The 20,089-nt window shown below is 52.6% G+C and overlaps 9 protein-coding genes across 9 annotated transcripts; 2 read left to right on the top strand and 7 right to left on the bottom strand.

Annotated features, from left to right (window-relative positions):
- Nucleotides 1-47: 47 nt before the first annotated feature.
- ASPBRDRAFT_48536 (uncharacterized protein) lies at nt 48-1,208 on the bottom strand. Its single transcript, XM_067626106.1, has 3 exons — nt 1,154-1,208; nt 703-1,105; nt 48-649 (listed from the first exon to the last, which is right to left on the bottom strand). The coding sequence occupies exons 1-3, from the start codon at nt 1,192-1,194 to the stop codon at nt 146-148; spliced, it is 948 nt and encodes a 315-aa protein (XP_067474247.1). The 5' UTR covers nt 1,195-1,208; the 3' UTR covers nt 48-145.
- Nucleotides 1,209-1,232: 24 nt separating this feature from the next.
- On the bottom strand, nt 1,233-2,084 carry ASPBRDRAFT_359096 (uncharacterized protein). The gene has a single exon (XM_067623397.1). It carries the CDS (start codon nt 1,829-1,831, stop codon nt 1,388-1,390), a length of 444 nt encoding a protein of 147 aa, XP_067474246.1. The 5' UTR covers nt 1,832-2,084; the 3' UTR covers nt 1,233-1,387.
- Nucleotides 2,085-2,336: 252 nt separating this feature from the next.
- ASPBRDRAFT_136725 (uncharacterized protein) lies at nt 2,337-3,864 on the bottom strand (the record flags this gene model as incomplete). The annotated part of the gene is given in 5 exon segments (XM_067618821.1): nt 2,337-3,281; nt 3,293; nt 3,325-3,418; nt 3,480-3,574; nt 3,623-3,864. 5 exon segments carry the CDS (start codon nt 3,862-3,864, stop codon nt 2,337-2,339), a joined length of 1,377 nt encoding a protein of 458 aa, XP_067474245.1.
- Nucleotides 3,865-4,577: 713 nt separating this feature from the next.
- Nucleotides 4,578-6,081, top strand: ASPBRDRAFT_200605 (uncharacterized protein; the record flags this gene model as incomplete). Its single annotated transcript, XM_067621455.1, has 2 exons — nt 4,578-4,755; nt 4,805-6,081. The coding sequence occupies 2 exons, from the start codon at nt 4,578-4,580 to the stop codon at nt 6,079-6,081; spliced, it is 1,455 nt and encodes a 484-aa protein (XP_067474244.1).
- A 61-nt stretch (nt 6,082-6,142) lies between these two features.
- Nucleotides 6,143-8,186, bottom strand: ASPBRDRAFT_662367 (sulfatase family protein; the record flags this gene model as incomplete). The annotated part of the gene is made up of 4 exons (XM_067628691.1): nt 6,143-6,539; nt 6,600-6,721; nt 6,795-7,784; nt 7,841-8,186. 4 exons carry the CDS (start codon nt 8,184-8,186, stop codon nt 6,204-6,206), a joined length of 1,794 nt encoding a protein of 597 aa, XP_067474243.1. The 3' UTR covers nt 6,143-6,203.
- A 248-nt stretch (nt 8,187-8,434) lies between these two features.
- ASPBRDRAFT_359003 (uncharacterized protein) lies at nt 8,435-9,363 on the bottom strand. The gene is made up of 3 exons (XM_067623395.1): nt 8,923-9,363; nt 8,606-8,839; nt 8,435-8,552 (listed from the first exon to the last, which is right to left on the bottom strand). Exons 1-3 carry the CDS (start codon nt 9,052-9,054, stop codon nt 8,499-8,501), a joined length of 420 nt encoding a protein of 139 aa, XP_067474242.1. The 5' UTR covers nt 9,055-9,363; the 3' UTR covers nt 8,435-8,498.
- A 1,003-nt stretch (nt 9,364-10,366) lies between these two features.
- On the bottom strand, nt 10,367-12,704 carry ASPBRDRAFT_48532 (putative amino acid transporter). Its single transcript, XM_067626105.1, has 2 exons — nt 10,858-12,704; nt 10,367-10,799 (listed from the first exon to the last, which is right to left on the bottom strand). The coding sequence occupies exons 1-2, from the start codon at nt 12,208-12,210 to the stop codon at nt 10,740-10,742; spliced, it is 1,413 nt and encodes a 470-aa protein (XP_067474241.1). The 5' UTR covers nt 12,211-12,704; the 3' UTR covers nt 10,367-10,739.
- Nucleotides 12,294-12,705, bottom strand: ASPBRDRAFT_358989 (uncharacterized protein). Its single transcript, XM_067623394.1, has one exon. The coding sequence runs from the start codon at nt 12,635-12,637 to the stop codon at nt 12,377-12,379; it is 261 nt and encodes an 86-aa protein (XP_067474240.1). The 5' UTR covers nt 12,638-12,705; the 3' UTR covers nt 12,294-12,376.
- Nucleotides 12,706-18,013: 5,308 nt separating this feature from the next.
- On the top strand, nt 18,014-19,480 carry ASPBRDRAFT_200601 (uncharacterized protein; the record flags this gene model as incomplete). The annotated part of the gene is made up of 4 exons (XM_067621454.1): nt 18,014-18,819; nt 18,879-19,023; nt 19,079-19,206; nt 19,237-19,480. The coding sequence occupies 4 exons, from the start codon at nt 18,014-18,016 to the stop codon at nt 19,478-19,480; spliced, it is 1,323 nt and encodes a 440-aa protein (XP_067474239.1).
- Between the last annotated feature and the right edge of the window lie 609 nt (nt 19,481-20,089).

Genomic DNA, 20,089 nt, shown 5'->3' with positions numbered 1-20,089 from the left:
CGCTTCCATGATGGACTAAAAGTGCTAAGCTTCAGTCAAATCAGGTACGCAACTGTGGCAGACTAGGAGTATCTCCTGTGTTGCGATAATGTGTATGTCCTAGCCAATAGTATCGCTGCGTCTTCCATGCTTCCAATAAGCTTTCTCACTGACCATCCTCCAAATCGTCCTTGCAGCCGTCCCAACTTCCCAAGAGGATTGCCAGCCCGGCCGCTCCATATAATGCACCCACCAGCAAAAACGGCGCTCCCGTCCACACTCCACCCTGTGCCAGTCCCCAGCCATACGTTGTCGCCATCATCGGTCCAGCTATCAACACTCCAATTCCCTGCATCACCGCGATCGCCGTATACAGCGTGCCCATATGGTGCGCGTCCACGAGCGAGGTGATAATGCGCCGAGCAAAGAGATGCATCGCGGACCCAAGCGCATATACAACCAGCCCCAACACTGCGCCCGCCGGATGGGTCGACAGCGCAATTAGCAGACAGCCCACACCCATGCAGGCGCTACTCGTCAGAGCCAGTCTAGTGTTCTTGGTGAATGGGGTCATGCGCTGTCGCTCGATGAGCCAGCGCGATATGCCTGGTAGGATCACGAGAAGGAGGAGAAGTCTGGTAACCGCTCGAACGGGTATGAGAAAGCTTGCCTAAGAGAAAATGTTAGCTCTGGACATATCGTCGTTTCTCCTATCTCACTCACCTGAGCAATAGTCCAGTGAAACCGGTCGGCAGCAAACAGCAGAAGCAGTTTCATCACCTGCATTCCTAGGAAGGCGATCAGGAAGACGACGAGGAAGAGTTGCACTGGACGATGTTTCCAGATCACGGCCGTTGAGCGGCGCAATTCGTCAACTCCAGCTCTGATGCGCCCCCGGAAATCCTTCGGGTCTAGTACCTGCTCAGGAGAAGACGGTCGGCTGGGTGAAGGAGTCCGTGGCAATGTCTCCGGTAAGAGAAGCAGAAGGAGACCGCCCGCTGCATTGAAAACCGGTGATAGTAGATACGGTAGCCAGATGTTCTTGGTCATGAGCAGGGCACCGAGTGGAATGGCCAGGATCTCGCTGACAAGCACCATGGCCGATACGTACAGAAATGCCGTGATTCTAGACACTTAGCTACGCAGTCTTTCACTGGGGACATGTATCGCTTACTGCTCTTCATCACTGAACAAATCAGCCAGCATGACATACATCATGGAAGTGGCCACTTGTGTGCCGCCGCCCAGCACTTGTGCTATCGGGCCCAGCCAGATCAGTCGCAGTGGGAGCTGATCGGAGAACCAGCCTGGAAAGTAGCCAAGTATGTCAGTGGTTGAGAAGTGGATGGCTCCGACCATGTATCCCACTCACCCACAGCCTTGGTCCACACATCACTCAGCGTGAATCCTAGTGCGCATAACAGCAGCACCGGCCGACGTCCAATCCGGTCTGCCAGCACGCCGTACGGCACCGCAAACAGTATCCCTTGGCTGAATTAGCCAACTCCATGATGGGCGATGGCAGCATCTCACCTGGAATCTGCTCAAGCGTATCCTTCCAGCCCTGCAGGAGAGCCACCTCCCTCTGTACACGATCCATCTGGCATCCGGGTCCATCCTGTCCTGCAGGACAGAACTTGCGAATAACAATTTCAAGCCAGACCTCCGTCTGAGGCGCCTGAGAGAGATACTCGGCAAAGTCTTGAACGAGGACAACAAAGCAGATCAAAGCCACAACCCGCCACGGCGATGGCAGAGCTTGCGGCACCTTGGGGGGTCCGAGTAGAGGCGTGTATTCACTGGCAGCCATGATGATTTGGGAGTCTGATGAGCATGAAGCCAATATGTTCATCGAGAAAAGAAAAAAAAAAGAATGGGGGGCATGGATGCCACTTTCGAGGTCGGTATGGCTTGCATATCCCTGGTGCCTGTCAGCCTTTCGACCAGCTCAGGATAGGCCCCGATAAGGTCATTCCCGACGAATCATGGGGCGCATCATCCGCCCTAACGGTCGTCCGTTGGGGGAACACGCTGTACGAATAGATTGGGTCCACCCCTGTCGCTGTAGTCAAGCTGTCCGGTTTTAGGGTCGTACACCCCAGTCAGCTCGGACGTCCGGGTGATCTCCGCGGGGGGTTGAGTCTGTGTAAATAGCATCAATGCTTATCAGAGTTTATCGTGGCAGGGATTAGCTTGAAATAGTAACTCCAGGCAGACCGCTAAACGACTTCGTCTCAGCCAGTTTATTCGTTCTTACTACGACATCAACATCCCTGTTCGGACTATTACAGGCAACCCCAGGTTACATATGTCCGTATGACATGGCCAAAACACCAAGATAATATGCAAATCTGACCTCACGCGGTCCACCGCCAATTCGGATCCTTCCACCCGCCCACCAGCGACTTGGTCGACACGTCTGCCGCAGTGAGTCGGACCCCCTGCTCGCGATCGCGGCGGCGATTATCGTAACGGAAATACGTCCCCATCCCCAGGATCACCAGCACTCCGAAGAGGAGAAACGCACAGTTGACGATCAACGCCGGTTTGTATCGCGGAGCGGTATCTGCCTTGAATGCCAGACTGGACGGGATGCCGGCGCAGTTGGCGGCACCCACCAGGAATCCCACCGTCGCGGCACGCTGCGACTCGTCGGTGACATTGTTGGTGTGCCAACTATGGAAGACGGAGCTGGGCACGAAGGCCCCAGCGGCCAGGAGGAAGCATGCGAAATACGCGACACCCTGGTGCTCTGACGCGTCCACCGCGATCAAGATGATGTACCCGACAAAGGTGATCATCAGTGAGCCGGCCAGATGCATGGAACGCTCGCGGAAGTGATCAGATGATTTGCAGATGATCCAAAGTACGACCGTGCCGGCACAGTACGGCGCCACCGTGTAGAGGTTCGTCTTGATGGTGGAATATCCTAGCAGGGCCACCATCTGCGGCAGGAAGTTGCTCACGGAGGTCTGGGCGACGCCGTAGCAGAAGCAGCTGACAGCCCAGGCGAGCACGCGCCAGTCACTCAGTGCAGCCAGGGCCTCGGTGATGGAGAGCTGCTCGCCCGTGCGCACGGAACCGTCTTGTAGGAGGCGCATCTGGGCTGCGCGAGCTTCGGCTTCGTTGAACCAATGGCACTGGGCGCCGCTGGCAGGGAGCCACCAAAGCGCGAAGGATGCGATGATCAGGGTGGCGCCGCCTTCGATGAGAAAGAGGTGCTTCCAGCCGGGCAGGTGGTGCTTGATCTGGAAGACCCCAAAGGAGATGAGGCCGGAGAAGGCACCTGGTCGGTTAGGACGCTATGATGGACGCTATGATGGATACGCTGTGATATGTGGGGACTTACCGGCGATGGTGACCATGCCGTAGAAGATGCTGAGTCGAAAGGCGATTTCGTTGCGCTTGTAGAACTGCGTGAGGTAGAAGATGACTCCGGCTGAAGTGGTCAGCAAGCAGGCGAGCAATAGGCTATGGACGAGCAACGGCCTTTTACCTACCGAAGAAACCCGCTTCGAAGATCCCCATGATCAAACGACAGACTAACAAGCCGGCAAAGTTGAACACAGCACACTGCAGCAGAGTGATAGAACCCCTGTGCCATGTTAGCTGGGTCGGATATAGTTACTAGAAGGTCGCCCACCATCCGATCATCATCACCGGTAGCATCACCTTGCCGCTAAACTTCTTCAACATCAAGTTGGACGGCAGATCAAACAAGCAGAAGGTGACGTTGAAGACCGCCAAGATGACGTTGTACTGGTTTCCGACCAGGTGGAGGTCGTTCTCGAGACCATCTGTTTTGGCGTTGCCCAGATTGGAGCGATCGAGAGAGTTGAAGAAGTACATGAGCGAGAGCACAGGAAGCAATCTGCGAATGAGCATTTCTAGCAGGCAATAGAGAGAGAGATGAGCAAGTACCGGAAGTCCAGCTTACGCACGACCGATCGCTCCGATGCGGCGTCGATGGGAATAGAATCCCCGACTACGACGCCCGCTTCTTCGGCGGCAGCGTGTGACTTGTAGTCGTCTTTCTGCGTGTCCATGGCTGAGTATGATGTTGCTGCGGCGATATCGAGTGATGCGTTATGGCCTCAGACAATGGCTTCTTGCTTTGGAGGGCAGCCCAGCATATATGCGCACTGCATCTGCACTGTTTCTGTCAGGATCACATGGCATATCAAGCCGTCAAATCAATCCAGATGCCACATCCAGATAAGATGGCAGACGGCATCATCAGCCTCTCTTCGTATCAAGCCGTGAGGAGTAACCCAGCGCATATCAGGGCTGGATTGCCTCAAAGGGAAGCTCAGGCGGGCCAGCCCGAACCAGCGATGAGATAAGACCCCTCACTAGACACATCATCGTCTAGCATCATCATCATCCTCCTCCTCCTCTTCTTATTGACAGGAAGGTCCATCCCGTGTCTGCAGAAGCCCCGCGTTATCAGTGAGAGCAGCATAAAGAGTGGGGGTGTCCATCTTCTCCGCACGAGCAATTCCCATCAACCGCTTGGCAGCGCCACCTACCAATCCAACTATAAATCGCACTGACCTGATAAGCGTGCACATTCACTGCACATCTACCGTATACTCGTCATGTCTGCTCCCCTCGACAAGGCCGCCCCCATCGCCATTGTTGGCGCCGGCGTGTTCGGCCTCTCCAGTGCCATCCATCTGGTCCGCAGGGGATACCACAACGTCACCGTCTTCGACCGCCAGCCCTACCACGAGACGCTCTACGACTTTGACCGTGGCTGCGATGCTGCGTCTGCAGGTATTGCATGCACAACAATCGTCTACTCACATGCTAACAGCAACTTCAGACCTCAACAAGATCATCCGCGCCGCCTACGGCCACGAAACATGGTACCAGAACTTCACGCTCGAAGCCATCAAAGCATGGGAGACCTGGAACGAGTCTCTCGCCAAAGGAACAACACTCCCGCCTGGAATGACCAGCAAGGACCGCATCTACGTCAACTGCGGCAACTACCATTTCGGCGACCACGGTGACGCAGCCGGTCTGAATCCCTTTGAAAAAGCCTCAGTAGAGAACCTGACCAAAGCCGGCCTCGGACATACGCAGTACCTATTTGCCTCCAACCCCCAAGAGGTCAACCGAGCCAAAGCAGACGGCTACGGCTACGCCGTCGACCCCTTCCATCTATCCCACAACGGCCAACCCCCCAGCGGCTACCTCGACATGATCGGGGGATTCGTCTACGCCGACAAAGCATGTCGCTACGCCTTACACCTGGCCCAACAACTCGGCGTGAAGCTCGTATTGGACCGCCAAGCCGGTCGCTTCGAGGGTTTCCTCGAAACCACCACCGGCGAAGTCACCGGGATCCGCACCGCAGACGGCAAACACCACACGGCAGCCCTAACCATCCTCGCCTGCGGGGGATGGACACCCACTCTAGTCCCAGAAATGGACGGACTCTGCGAAACCACCGCCGGATCCGTAGCGATGATCCACATCCCTAAGGATTCTCCACTCCGCCAGCGCTTCTCAGCATCCAACTTCCCCGTCTTCCAATGGAACGTACGCAGCGGCGAGAACGGTAACCTCTATGGGTTCCCACTAGATGACCGGGGGGTCCTGAAGATCGGGTATCGCGGGACGAAATACACGCATCCGCAGGTCCAGCTAGATGGACGAGTGCGGAGCGCTCCGATCACCAAGTGGACAGCCCCCTCTGTATCTGGACTACCGGAGAAATCTGTCTCAGTGATACAAGGGTTTCTGGATCGGTATTTACCCGAATTGAAAGAGGCTGGGATAGGTATCTCTCAGACGCGATTGTGCTGGTATACGGACTCGTATGATAATCACTGGGTGATTGATCGGGTGGCTGGGAAGAAAGGGGTGATGGTGGCGACGGGGGGCAGTGGGCATGCGTTCAAGTTCTTGCCGGTGTTGGGACAGTTGGTGGTGGATCGTGTGGAGGGGGTGGAATCAGAGTTGTTGGAGTTGGTGAAGTGGCGGAAGTTGGGGACGGGGCAGAAGGGGGCGAATGAGTTGATGAGGGGGTTTGAGGATGTGAATGCGTTGCAGAAGGTGAGGTTGGTGAGTGAGGTGAGGGAGAGTCGGTTGTGAGTATCATAGGACATGAGGGTGATATAATCTACATATACATCCAGTTCCTACGCAGTATCCATATACTCTTGTCTTAATTCATAGAACTCAACACCACACTCAACCTCCATTATACTACTACATCAAACCCAATCACTCCACCTCGTACTTCTATAATAAGCAACCGGAACCTGCGGCCCCTCCGCCTCAATCAAATACCCCCTCTCACACCACCCAAACTGCACCCGCACCTGACGAACATAGAACCCATCAAAGGAATCATTTAGTGCATCGCGCAAGCTATGTACATCCCCATCCGGATGTAGTGTTTTCCACGGGTGGATACACGTATCCCCCTTGCAGGATTTGAGAACCATGAGGAGGGCGTCGAGACGGGTGGAGATTTTCACTGCGGAGTAGGAGGCTATTTTAGATACTGCGAGGTTGGGGTAGAGGTTGTGGAGTTGGTAGGGATCATTCTTTATATTATATTATCATCAGTATTTCATATAGAAATGAGGATGGAATAGGGGAGGTACAGTTAAATCGTAGAGTTCGTGCTCCCCACTGCACCAGACGGAGTAATATAGGTTGAAGTCGGGGCTGATTAGTCGTAGAGCTTTGTAGGTGTTGTTGGTGAAGGTGGCAGGGCCGCCATTTTCTATTCCATTCACTCTGTTAGAATCATTCTTATCCCTCAGGGATTCAGAAGTGGAAGAAGAAGAGGAGCTTACCATCCCGACCAAACGCACCCTCAAACCCAGCCACACCCCAATACTCAACATTGACATGCTCATGTCTGCCGCCATCCACATCCGCAGCAGCTATCTCCTCTCTCGTCAATGGTATCGCCACACCATCCAACTCCCCTCTCGCCTCACCATTAACAATCTCCAGTATAGTCGGCGCCAAATCGATATGCGTCGTCACAGCACTCACCTCCACCCCGCTGGGCACCCCCGGCCCTCTCACAAACATAGGCACCCGAATATCCTCATCAAACCCGCACTCTTTCCCCGGATGTAACCGATGTTGACCAATATGATACCCATTATCGGAAGTATAAAAGATATACGTATTCTCCAGAATCCCCGCATCATCCAGCCTCAGCACAATCTTCTCCACGAGTTCATCCACACCTTGTAAAGCACGGAGTCTCTCACGATAGAATTCATCGTTGTATGCGATACTCTCTGCGTCTTGTTGTGGGAGGGATTTGATCCAGCTGACTCCGGTGGGATAGTCAGGGTTGAAATTTGGGGTTCGGGGGATCTTGGCATCGGGAAACAGATGTTTGTGTTTGTCTAAGGGGATCGGAGGGGAGAAGCGGAATGTTGTGGTGTCGGTTTCGTCGGTCATGTTGAGGTTGGAGTGCGGTGCTACGGGGGCGATGGTGAGGAAGAATGGATCGTTATCGTTACTGCTGATAGCATCGTCGAGGAACCCCAGGGCCTTCTTGGTGAGAATGTCCATGGTATGTTGCCCCTCGTAGCTGGTCGGGGCATCGTGGTTGCGTTGGTAGTGTGGACGGAGGTATTGGTAGGTATATGGGTCGAGGAGGAAGTCGGAGGCGTTGAACCCAGTCACAAACGGGGCGTTGTAGTTGTCCACAGTGTGGGCGTTGAAGAGTTTACCTGTGTAGTAGGTCGTGTAGTTGGCGGCTTGGAGCCACAGGGGGAGCCAGTTTTCGTTGTGGCCCTCTTCGATGAATTTGGGGTAGCCTCCTATTACTTATTAGTATTTTCAAAGGGCTTTGCGTTGAGGTAGGGCTGGGGAGTACCGTATGGGGGATATATCTCGGTCACGTTGGTGTTGTGTGCCTGCTTGCCAGTCCACAAACTCACTCGTGATGGACAGCACAAGGCCGTAGTGACAAAGTGGTTGCGGTAGAAGACACCCTGATCGGCGAGGTAGTGGTTAATACGTGGTGTATACCGGAGGGAGTCCATTTGCAGGTCTTGGTCGTCGACGAGGATGAAGACGATGTTGGGACGACTGCTGGAGTGCTGCTGAGCTACATGATGGTCCTGTAGGACATTCTGGCTCTCTGGTTTGCCAATTGCTGCAAAGGAATCAGTGGCCTGCGCTAGAGCAGCGAAGCTGAGGAGTACGGGGAGTCCTTTCATCGTTACTTGTAATTATCTACTGTTGCGGGACTGCGAAGCTCTTTATTTATGTATTCTGCAAAACACCACCCCACTTGACATTTATCAATCAATTCACCCATTGGACAATACGATACATGTTGATGCTGATGCCGATCTGTCCGGCGAGCGATATGCAAGGGATGGCGTGATTGGCGCTAAATGACCACCATCGGCGACGAGCTATATCACCCGAGATTGCGCGTACATCAGTTGAGGAGTTATTAACCCCGACTCGATTGAGATGCTATGTACAAATGCTCGACTGATGATAATACCCTCAGGAAATCCTATCTATGCGATCGTGATGTTCTGGCTGAGGGTCTGGAGGTACGGCTCAAACGATGCCTAAAGACGATGAAATCAGCAGACATCCAACAATTGAAGAGGAACTAACTTACCCCAATAAGAGAAGCATGAGCAACACCCAGCACCGCTTTACCTGAAGCAGTACCCTCGGGAATGGTCACAGTGAAGTTCTGATATTGAGGCAAGTACCACTCATGGTACTCGGGGTCAAAAGCGCCATTGTACAGGACCTGACCTAACACCTCCGAGGCTGGGTAACAGGTGGCAGAGGCGCAGGATTGGAAGCCGATAGCGATGGCCATTTCCTCGACGTTGGTGGGGGGAGTCTGAGCAGTTATCTAGTTAGTCAACGACACATATTATCTATGCCATTCGGGCATAGGGCATAATAACAGCGACGCAGACTTACAGGACGCTCAATCTGGACGGTCACTTTCTGTCCCGCCTGCACGGTCTGGCCGGCCTTGGGGAAGGCGATCTGCACATTCTGGGCCAGTGCAGTGGCAGCAAATGCAGTGATGGCGGCGAAAGTGAACTTCATGATGGTGATGGTATTGAGAGTGATGAACGATGAACGGATGATGGGAGCATCGAAAGACAGCTCACCCGAGCAGGCCAGCTTTATAAGGACGACTGCTGCATCCGAGCCATCATGATGGAGGTGTTAGAGTGAGACATGGCGGATGTCGGATGATAGAAATAGCAGCTCCAGCTGGGGATACGGGGCTGCAGAGGGGGGAATGATTGGCAGGGTTTCAGTTAGTGAGTGTCGATCGGATGTCAAGTTGATGGATCTCATATTGGGATTGAGACCCGTACTTGTTTAGGGGATGGTGTTCTAGGTGTACTCCGTAGTTGTGTAGGGCTACACACTACTTATCTAGAGGGGTTAGGGGTAGATCCGGAGATCCCTGATGTCTTGGAATAGATTGCGGTGCAATAAATCCCCGAGAAAAGGAGGGACTTCAAGGATAACTAGCAGAACAAAAGAAAAGGAGACCCTCATAACGTATTATGCATTGTGCATTGTGCACGATGCATGATTCATGCCTGATGACTCAGAGTGCACGTGCAAATCACCTGATTTGTGTGATGACTAATTACCGGCACTGGTCGGCAGATGCACCTGATGGCCTGATTCAAGAGAAGATAGTCGAAGCTTAGCTTGACGCCTTCTGAAGCAAGGGAGAAATTATCCGCTGGTGGCCAAGAGGTATATAATTAATGTCATTGACATGACAATCATGGGTGTAGTAGTCATTTAGTACTTACTGTTAAGTGAGTTGAGTAATGCTACTACTTGGAGTTAGTAGATATATATATCCCAGTGGTACATCACTAGTATGAGTAGTTGTAGGTATCACCAGAGGTAAGATAAAATGGATAAGACAGCATGATGCAGTCAGACTGCATACCAGTAAATACTATCCAGTCACAGAGATGCAAGTGTCACATCATGTCGATCTATCACACAGTACTACAATGTAGTAGTGCAAGTGGCAGTGGTATTCTAGGTAGTGTCAGCAATCTCACATCAGCAGCAATCACATCCACTACATCATGACCAACAACTTCTACTTACAGAGTGGGACACTGGAGATGCCACTCGGGACCCCCGCTGGATCCATCCAAACGCAACCTCACGCGGAGATGATCCGATGGCGTGCTCTATTTACTATTTAGTATGTTGATCGGTTCGCCCGGATGGCGAGATTCATTGTGACGTTGCGTTGCATGGACCGTCTCAGTCTTTCCCCCCGTCGTCCCCGCGTCATCCGGACATTGCGCCAAACTTTGAACCTTGAGACCCAGCGGCAGATGCGACGCCACCTCAAGGCTTATCTACAATAATACGAGGTTTATCTGTATTACTTTGAAGCAATAGGATGAGATCAAAAATGTAGAACTCTATTGTGAGAGGGGTCTTGATCTATTGCAGGAAAAAAACATGGGAGGTATAGTGCTGGTGCGGTGCAGTGGGAACATGAATGGTGGAGTAAAGACGAGAGCAAAATGTAAAAGAAAAAGACCCGCTCATGTATCAACAGGGCGCTCGTAAATGTATTCACAATCCGGAAATCATAACCATCGAGTTCATATGTACATCAAATGCAGTAGTGGTGGGGGGTATTTGCAGGAGTGGGAAGATCCCGACCGATATCCCTCCAGTAGAAGGTTGGCACCGGTCGGAGGTCTCCCCCATCGAAATAATCACAAAGAAATGCTTTACTCAGGGCTGGCGCAGGTGAACACACCACGCACGGAACCGCTGCGGTAGTTGTTGATCTAGAAAAAATATGGCATTAGCATCGGACAGAATCGGAGGAATCAAAAGGCATCTTACAATGTCGTCGACACTGGCATAGGTACCAGCCCCCAGCGTCACCAGACCAATTAGCAGGCAGCACAGGTTCAGCGCCCCCAGCATCAGGTTCTTGGGCGTGTTCCACTTGCCCTCGCGTACCAGCAAGAACCACATCAGGGCGGGGAAGTAGAAGGTGAAGCCCGAGATGAAGAGCGATGAGGAGATGGACAGCAGATCCGAGAAGAAGGGAATGACCTCGGCGATGACAAACGCCACCCAGGTGATGACGGTGATCAGCGCCAGCCAGGTAATCCAGCCCATCTTGGTGTTGATGAAGCGGATGGTCGAGTTCTTGAAGACGCGCCCGTGGATCATGCGGCCCAGCACCACCGTGTTGATCGACCCACTGATGAAGATGACGGGCAGGGCGATACCAAAAGCCACGCGCTTGACCATGCTGCCCGCGGACAACAGGGCGGGACTCTGCACGTCCTGGCCGACAAAGGCGTAGATCAGGGCACCCGTCAGCGTGTAGATGACAATTTCAATCAGACCCAAGGCCCAGATGGACTTGACGTAGTCCTTGGGAGTGTGCATCTCATCCATGAACGAGAACTGGCACATGGCGAAACTGTAGGCGAAGACGATGTTGGTGACGGCAATGAAGGCGTCAGTGAAGGTGATGCCCTCCTTGGGCCATGCGGACCAGTTCACACCGGAAAGGCCAGCCGGGGTGTCGGATGCCTGGATTCCCGTGGCAATCATGGTGATCAGGATGGCGGCGATGATGGAGACGAAGTCGACGTAGCCGAGAATGGCCATCTCAGCGAAACTGGGGGGCACGGCGAAGAGCAGCAGGATGACGGCAGAGACCACAGCGAACACGACAGAGCAGACGCCGCTTTCGGTGATGTTGATGAAGGCGATGGTACCCGTCAGGCAATGAGAGCCCGTCAGGAAGAGCAATTGCAGACCCAGCATCACGTAGATAATCTCATAACCAACCCGGCCGAACATCAGACGTCCCGCCTCGGGGTAGTGGGCGACGTCGGGGAACTTCAGCTTGACCTGACCAACCACGTAACTGGTGTAGATGGCGACAAAACCCAGACCAACAGTCAAAATGACACCGGCGACCATACCGAGGGTAGCGAAACTGCCGGGAATGGACAAACTGCCCAGCGCGATGGCCTCGACGATCAGCACGACGGTCAGGCGCTTCCATCCCAGACGGTTATATTTTTCAATACCCGCCTCGTAGATGTTCCGCTCGCCCTCGCTCATCTTCTCCACCAAATCGCCGTCGAACTGCGGGTTACCACCATACTTCTCACCCCCCATGGCATTCTTGGACTCGCTGCCCATGCCGGCAATCTCGTCGCCGTAACCCATGATGAAAGACTTGTGATTGCGAAAAGGTGATGTAAAGTAGATTTAAAAGGTAGAAGTGTAGGTAGTGTGAGTGGGCAAGGTGAGGTTAGTGGCGGTTGGGTGGAGGAGGGTAGAGTGAGTAGAAACACACAGTGCCCTGTCACACACCGTTGCCTTGGGGTGGGAGTTAGGGAGGGAGAAGGGGAGGAGGAGGATGAGAGAAGAGGGAGGGAAAGAGAGAGGTGAGTCTGAAGTGAGAGAGGAACAAGAGGGAGGAGGGAGGGTTTTGAATAGAGCGGGACGGTAATTCACCGCAGGCACAGAACCGTCCGCCCAGAGCACCAAGAACGAGAGAGAAGAGGAAGAGGGTCGGATGAATCCGGGCACCGCCGCAGCGGCACTGATAAACGAGGGTAACAGACCAACGAGAATGCGAAGAAAAAGACATTTCGAGTTTCAACCAGTTTGGTGGTGGCCATCAGACGATGGAGAAACCAGAACAAGACCAAAAAAAAGTGGAAACGATTTGGTAATGAGATAGAGTGGCGGTTGCTAAGGTTTGCCAGTTTATCTGCTCTCCACGTGGGGACCAAGCTCCCGCCACTGAGTCTATCCCACCAATGACATCCTCGCTATTAGTGCCTAGCCCGTCTAGGCAGCCGGAAAGGGATTAGTGGCCACCAGGGGTTAAGCCCCAGGGTGACGTTGGGACTGCACACCTTCCCGGTTTGGGGTTAGACTGACCCCGACACTAGTTCCCAATGCGGCCAAGTAACCGGTGGTCAGGCCCGACCGGACTGAAAAGGCTAAAAGGCTATTCGCGTTAGCCTGCATTTTCCCCCAGACTTTTTAGGCCCGACTGAGAAGCAGAGGAAGCCCGATGATTAGCCCTGGCACCTGGCCGCGCTTGCAGTAGTGCTGTTCCTCCGCCCTTCCCTCTCCGTCGTTCCCGATCGACGCCGTCCGCTTACTATCTTCGGGGTGTCCGGCGCGAAGTTTATTTGCACCCGGTCAGCCGTGAGGCTGAACAGTGTATGTGGAAAGGTGGATGGAGTATCCGTAAGCGTGTACTACAGTAATGTACTATCTCACCCTGAAAGATGGCATGAGGGGGTCAGCACACACACACAGAGAGAGGGACACACGCGACTCACCGGGCGGAAAGAGAGAGAGGGTCGGGTTGTCCATGACTCGGGACAGGCAACGGTGGAAGCGACGCTGACCTGCAACACTAAATCTCGGCATAACTATTTTCCTGACGAGCTGGGGCGTGCCAATCTTCTAGAAGCCTGACGAATGCGGTAAGACCGCCAGCTGGCTTATCAGGCTGATGACCAATTGCTATCGCTCACGGATTCCGGGCGGACGTATGAGCACCGAACACTAAGTTAGTACTCGTCAGTTGGAGAACGTGCTACAGGCCCTTGGCTGATCCCGGCGCTTATCTTATCCCGCCCGTCCCTCCCTGTCTCACACACTCACACTCTCTTACACCAGCCCGTTCCAACTCATTAGCTCTCGGTTTTACTCATGGTGACCTGATGGCTGACCCGGGCCGAGAGATAAGTCTTTTGTCTCTTCGTCTACGGAGTGACTGACTCTCGGGTTTGACCAACTTGCCGATTTATCTATCTATCTCCCTATCATACTTCATAAGTAGTGTCTGCTGATCCTCTCAATCCTCCGCGTCACCCGCTGTATATTCAATCCCGACTGGTATTTCCACCCTCCCGGAGGTCAGGCAGTCAGTCAGGCAACGATCCCGTGTTGGAGGTTGTTTGTTGTTGTTGGAGGCGAACTTCCCCCAACAAACAACACAAACAACGCAAACCGACTCCAACTGCTGCTGACCCGCCCTAACCCCTTTCGGTATCAGTTCGGATCCGACGTGTGAACTTGTTTTGTCCCGCCCTTTCCCTCTTTGGCCTTCCCGCCTGGCCTCCCCCCAGACTCCGCAATGCTTCAATCTATTGCGGCCACACCTGCTGAATTGTCTGGTCTTCTTCTCACTGTCTATAGATATATGCTAGATATGCATCCATTAGCTGTGATCTGCCTTTCCCAGCATGAGTTTCGTCTCTCCAGTCCTATTTGCACGGCGCGCGCCCCCTGCCAAGTCGCGTGGTATCCCCTCGGTCTCCGGGTTCCCCAGGTTGGTTGAGAGAACGCCCTCTGTTGACAAAGCTTAGCTCAGTGCGGCCAATGCGTTGAGATGGCATCATTCATCCTTGAAACGTGCACCTCTACCCCGTACGCTACCTTCTGTCCACGATCGTCGGTCGGAGCAGAAGATGGACCATGCTGCTGCCTTCGAATTCCGGCTATTACCTAACAGATATTCCATCATCCGTCACTATGGGCAAGCCGTGCTCCCCTCCAATGCGGGGGCGCCATTTATTCATTCCCCGGATTCTTCTCGTGTGGAGATTCTGACGCTGGGAGTTCGTATCAGGATCTTCTCTGGCCTTGGAATCCTTCCCATGGAGTCGATACCCCATACTCTGACGTTAGACGGGGTCACTATGGGCAGGGATGGACACTGGGCTGGATATTGTTGGGAAGAGGGTGTGGAGCTGGTGTTCGCTCTCCATTACATAAAAGAAATGCCCTCGGTCTGATGTAGGACCTCCTGCTGCTTGCCCGGTGCTGGAAAAGTATCCCTCCGCGACGGGAAGTGCGCGGTTCATACCCCAGGCAATATCGAAGGTTGTCGCTTTCCACAGACCATTACTTGATCCTGTGTCCGGTTCACGTTGGCCTCGAACAAGCCGTTCAGCCACCTCGTGCTAGTTACTCCAACTTCATGGCCGTGAATAGCTGCGATACGGCCAGCCCTCCCGTCCCAGCGATTGCCGGAGAAACCAGCACTGGCAGGTTCTAGACTGCTCTCCCTCGTCCCCTGTTCCCTTTACCAGTGATCCATGTCATGCGGGAACTTACCCCGGGCAGAATTACAACTTTCCCTCCATCGCCATCCTGATGATCGTCTATCCTTCATAACTCCTGTGTGATCACCCTCCACTCTGTATCGCCGGCACGGGATGAATGCGTCATCTGTAGAAATATTCCACCGCAGCCTATGTCGCGCGGTGCTGAAACGAAACCCCCCAGATCCAGAGGACCTCTTAACGCGGAGACACACTCCGATGCCGATCGTAATCTCTGACGTCTGCCACTCCTTCGCGGGTGGTGTCACCATCCCCAGATAGATCAAATGGTCGACCCGGCCAAAGGAGGGACAAATCAAGGTCAACACGCTCAGTAGAAGGCTTTCAAGGATTGTTTATTTACCGAGAATACAGGAGTGACGTTTAGTCCGTCGAAGTATAGATGTCAACTAAAAAACTAACCAACACATCCTGCTGTTTCATCTCGGCATCTTGGAGTACCGCTTGGCAGTAATTCGGTGATCCGGCCTAAAGAAACAAAGATAAAGTAGAAGGCAACGCAATGCAACCAGATTTTTGTCCTGCCCGTTTCATCCAGCTGGCCATCGAACATCACTCCAGATATCCTTCAGATCAGACAAACGAACTTCCTACTTGATACGACCCCCAGTCAATGTGGCCACAGTGGTGCCGGAATAAATATCCGAAAATGTAGAGGCTATCCCCAGCCGCAAACGAGATCCCAGGATTCTCCGTTAAGACATCTCCGATTCAGTTCCTGTGCAGATGGTTGTGTGCAGTTCCTGTGACTATAAGGTGGACCTTCCAGACTACTTGATATCCCGTGGGATATACCCAGGTTCAGGCAAGTCACACACCTACCACTGTTTTTTTATGAAATTCTGGCATTCCTTAGATCTTCCCTCCTGTGGAGCACGGGTAAGGATCGATCACGATCGGCGACGCATGCGGTAGTTAGACCTGGAATGCAAGGGATGACACCTTTGGGTGACACCGGATGCAGCGCTACTCCAGTTCTTGCCCTCGATTGAGGCATCCTCATTGGTGACAACAGCCACATCCGCAGAAGTCCTTGGATGAGAGTCAGGCAAAAAAAAGGTGCTACACGTTGAAAATACGATACATGAAGCTACGCTTGCTATGGACTTATTTGGTAAATTCGAGGAAGCACCTGCCGGATAAGATATCCGCTCTCTTTCTTTTGCGAGACCTAACGCCATCTCGACTCCGTCAAGCAAACCACCATAGTTTAAGAGAGCAGGGGAAGTATAGAAGACCGGCCCCTTGGGATGTTTCCCACGCTAATCCCCCCGAGCGCTGGTTGTAACACAGAATTCCATACCCGGGAGATTCCCCGGACATACTCACAATCCTTTTAGAGAACAGTACCCGAAAGGGAATTGATCTGACGGTGCTTTTGCGCAGCATCTGGGCAATTGTTCTCGCCGATATGTCGAGTCGGACTAGCTGTGATTCACCATGGCAATCTATGACATATACTGGTGTTTGAGTAATAACAGGACACTCTGTATTCCCTCCGACCAAGACAGGCTGAACAATCTTCCTGCGGTGATGGCCCCGTCAATACTGCGACGCCTGAACCACGATACTCATACAGCGAATTTTCAGACACTCGCGCTGGGTGGAGAGCCGCTGGCTGCAGGAATTATGGAGGCCTGGGTGCGAAATGTGCAAGAGTTGTTCGAATATGCGTCTAGTGAAGGACGGCGCTCAATTGCTTGACAGAGCTGCACGAACAATCACATACCATCGAGTATACATCTGCCGCCCGCGTTCGTCACTGAATTGTTGGTCACCACAATTGTGGTAAACTGGCGGCAGTGGGCACTATCGGGGAACTGGTCGTGAAGAGCCCGGGCTCGCCCGCGAATACACACCCGCGCCGAGTTGGAGCGTTATCAATCGGCGACGATTGAGTTTAATCTCCAAGCACTCATCTGGAGCGAGACATTTCAGGCCTTTCTGCCGAGGTATCGGGGATCAATGCTGGGGACTTTGGGGTTCATCACAGCTTCATACGTCTGGGAGGAGATTCACTCACCACGATGAAGCTGGTCACTTTGAGCCATAAGCTTGGCCTTCGCTTGACAGTCGCGCAAATTATGTAGAGACAGACTGTTGGCAAGCTCAGCAGCATCGTATCCGCGGACGAGGCTCCTGTTAGCACGATATTCTCTCCGGTAGATCCTGTCGACGCCAAACTTCCGCTCAACTCATGGGAGGCACCGAGGATGAACACATCAAATCTATATCCAGCTGCTCCACCATCCAACAGGGCATCTTACTGGGACACATTCGAAACCCGGCCCACTATCATAATCAGATAGTGTGGGAAATTATCGCCCCCCCTGCAGAACGAAGCATCGATCGAATGCGCTGCGCATGGGTGAAGGTTTGCCGTCGTCATCCCATGCTGCGCACCATTTTCGCGGAAGGCTCAGCCGGAGACAGCTTCATGGCCCTGCAAGTCATGATGAAAGTGTTCCGTCTAGGCCCTGAGGAACTTGATGTGTTCAATCATGAGCTTGGATGAACGCCCAATATGCATCCAGCTTTGGCTTCGGACAAGCCACTACAGTGGATTCCCAGGTTCCAAATTCATGAGGCTACTGGCGGTCGGCTATACTGCGCAATAGATGTCAATCATCCTAATGTGGACATGATCAACTTGGGGACCATTATCCGGGATCTGAGGCGTTGCTATCTGGACGAGTATAAATATATTGCAGCGAGCGATATCTTTAAACCCAACGGTGGCAATTGCAAATGAGAAGACCCGCTTCAAAGCAAGGGGCTTGTACTCAATAGTATTGGAACTGGACGATGATCGAAGGTGGACTCGACAAGTTACATTGCAGGCTGAATTCAATGTTGAGAGAAACAGCGCTGCATACATGATATTTACATCCGGCTCTACTGGAACACTCGAAGGGGCCGTGATTGAACATGCTTCCCTTGCCATTGCTTGGAAGACTCTTCGCCTTCAACTTAATCGAGGGCCGACATTGCGTGTTCTACAATTGGTATCGCATTCCTGGGGTGCGCCAGTGATCGGTGTCATGGCCGCATTGATGTCAGGAGGTTGCCTCTGTATTCCCTCGGAACATGAACAGATGGGGAACTTGGCCTCCGCTGCGAATCGTATGCTTACCCAAACAGTCGCCCGTAGCGAGCTGGCTTACCTCGAGTCGCTGATCCTTGGCGGAGAACCGGTCACGAGGAGCAATATTGAAGTCTGGCATGATAAAGTCTGTCTCCTAAGTGCATATGGCCCAGCGGAGCGCACGCAAACCGCGAGTGTAACCAAGCCGCTGGACCTGAACTGTAATGCCCGGAAAACTGGCGTCCCAAATGCCAGTGTTGGGTTGGTTGTACGCCAGGATGACCCTCAACAGCTTGTTCCCCATGGAGCTGTTGGCGAATTACTTATTGAGGGGGCTATTGTCGGTCAAGGCTATTGCATGACCCTCAACATACCTCCGAAGCCTTCATTGAGCCTCCCACGGCCAGCGGTTGGAGCTTGGGGAAGTTTAACATCACATTCAGCAAGCCTTTCCGGATCCCTCACGATCATAGATCTCATCCAGTCTGAAGAGAAGAGAGAGATGGTTTCATTCCTCGCGGCATCCATCTACTATCCCGGCGATGGTCGTGATTCACCACCCTATTCCTATACTTTGCAGCTCCCGTCGGATGCTTTGTAAAGCAAGGTGCAAGGGGCTAGAATTATGTTATATCAGAGTCTGCCCTCATATATAGTGCCTTTTATACTCTTCCATTGGCATACCTGCCCAAAGCAGCGACAGGAAAAGTCGACCAAAGGCTTCTCCGCAACTACGTTCTTGACATGTCACAAGAGGAACTCGATGCGTATAGCTGTCCTGATGTCAGCCCGGCGGCGTCGGTCTGAATCTCATGGAAACGCGCTTGCAGGGTCATGTTTCTAACATTCTCCACAGACAGCCTTTCCAGATTTCACCCGATCAACATCTTTTCCAACTGGGAATGGATTCGGTGCTAGCCATGAGCCTAATCGCAAAGCTGTACAAGGACGGTCTCAAGCTAACCCGACTGCCTCAACCCTCCTGTATGCGGTTTAGCAATAACAGACCCGCAGCCTGACCTTCGAGACTATCGGATACGACGTGCTGGTCAAGCAATGTACGCCCTGGCCGGCAGACACAGATCCTGGTACTGACATTAACTATATTAACATTCCTGATGCGTTTGCTGGTAGCGGCCTGCCCGGAGTCGAGTCGGATAACGAGACCTTTGTATCCAGCTTGCCTTATTATCAGCCCAGTGTGATTTGTAGTCCCCTCTTCGAGGAGATACTCAAGATTTTTTATATCTTGGTTTAGCTATGGAATTAGAACTAGGCTGATCAGACACTGCATTTATTTGGGCAGACTATAGTGCGCCTTCCAGAGAACCTAATAGGTTTTACTATTAATATTCTTTAGTACTAGTGACTTGATTCTCCTATTTTCTTGATCTCTATCCACACTAGATAGTATTTCAAAAGCCTAAAGTGGACTTCTTCAACGTACGTGTTAATTAATATTCGAATGTTAGCGGCTGTATGTTCTAAATTAAACTATGTTGTAGTTATAAGAAATATCCGTTACTCCTGAATCCGCTATGCTTGATATCGATACTAGACCAGCTACTGTCCTTGGCAATTTTGATGGCTTACTGTATTTGTCTTGCAAGCAAGGTGCATCCGCGAACAGTTCCGCATTGTGCTACCTGCATATCAATTACCTCAGGTGGTGCGTCAGGCAATTCGTCATTGGACGCCTTGCCAATTTTAGTATGTGTACTTTGCAGCCATGGATGTGGTCAAGAAAGGGTGGTCGTTGGAATAATTAAATAGGTAGAGCGTATTGTCATGCCAAATAACCTTCGCTGCTCCGCATCATCATCACCGGATCGCTTTCCATACGACACACGTCAGCCGGTTTGAAAGT

Source organism: Aspergillus brasiliensis (assembly GCF_001889945.1).
Source record: "Aspergillus brasiliensis CBS 101740 unplaced genomic scaffold ASPBRscaffold_18, whole genome shotgun sequence".
NCBI classification, from domain to species: domain Eukaryota; kingdom Fungi; phylum Ascomycota; class Eurotiomycetes; order Eurotiales; family Aspergillaceae; genus Aspergillus; species Aspergillus brasiliensis.
Note: the sequence above shows the minus strand (reverse complement) of the source record. Positions and strands in the feature narration are given on the sequence as shown.

Bases quoted from the DNA above. Each gene is read 5' to 3' on its own strand.
- ASPBRDRAFT_48536 (XM_067626106.1), bottom strand. From the start codon at position 1,194: ATGTATGTCATGCTGGCTGATTTGTTCAGTGATGAAGAGCA. The intron at 1,106-1,153 runs GTAAGCGATACA...CTAAGTGTCTAG, and splicing joins TTGTTCAGTGATGAAGAGCA to AATCACGGCATTTCTGTACG. The intron at 650-702 runs GTGAGTGAGATA...ATTTTCTCTTAG, and splicing joins TTCACTGGACTATTGCTCAG to GCAAGCTTTCTCATACCCGT.
- ASPBRDRAFT_359096 (XM_067623397.1), bottom strand. From the start codon at position 1,831: ATGAACATATTGGCTTCATGCTCATCAGACTCCCAAATCATCATGGCT.
- ASPBRDRAFT_359003 (XM_067623395.1), bottom strand. From the start codon at position 9,054: ATGAAGTTCACTTTCGCCGCCATCACTGCATTTGCTGCCACTGCACTG. The intron at 8,840-8,922 runs GTAAGTCTGCGT...ATAACTGCTCAG, and splicing joins CCGTCCAGATTGAGCGTCCT to ACTCCCCCCACCAACGTCGA. The intron at 8,553-8,605 runs GTAAGTTAGTTC...CATCGTCTTTAG, and splicing joins CTCATGCTTCTCTTATTGGG to GCATCGTTTGAGCCGTACCT.
- ASPBRDRAFT_48532 (XM_067626105.1), bottom strand. From the start codon at position 12,210: ATGGGTTACGGCGACGAGATTGCCGGCATGGGCAGCGAGTCCAAGAAT. The intron at 10,800-10,857 runs GTAAGATGCCTT...TATTTTTTCTAG, and splicing joins ATGCCAGTGTCGACGACATT to ATCAACAACTACCGCAGCGG.
- ASPBRDRAFT_358989 (XM_067623394.1), bottom strand. From the start codon at position 12,637: ATGTCTTTTTCTTCGCATTCTCGTTGGTCTGTTACCCTCGTTTATCAG.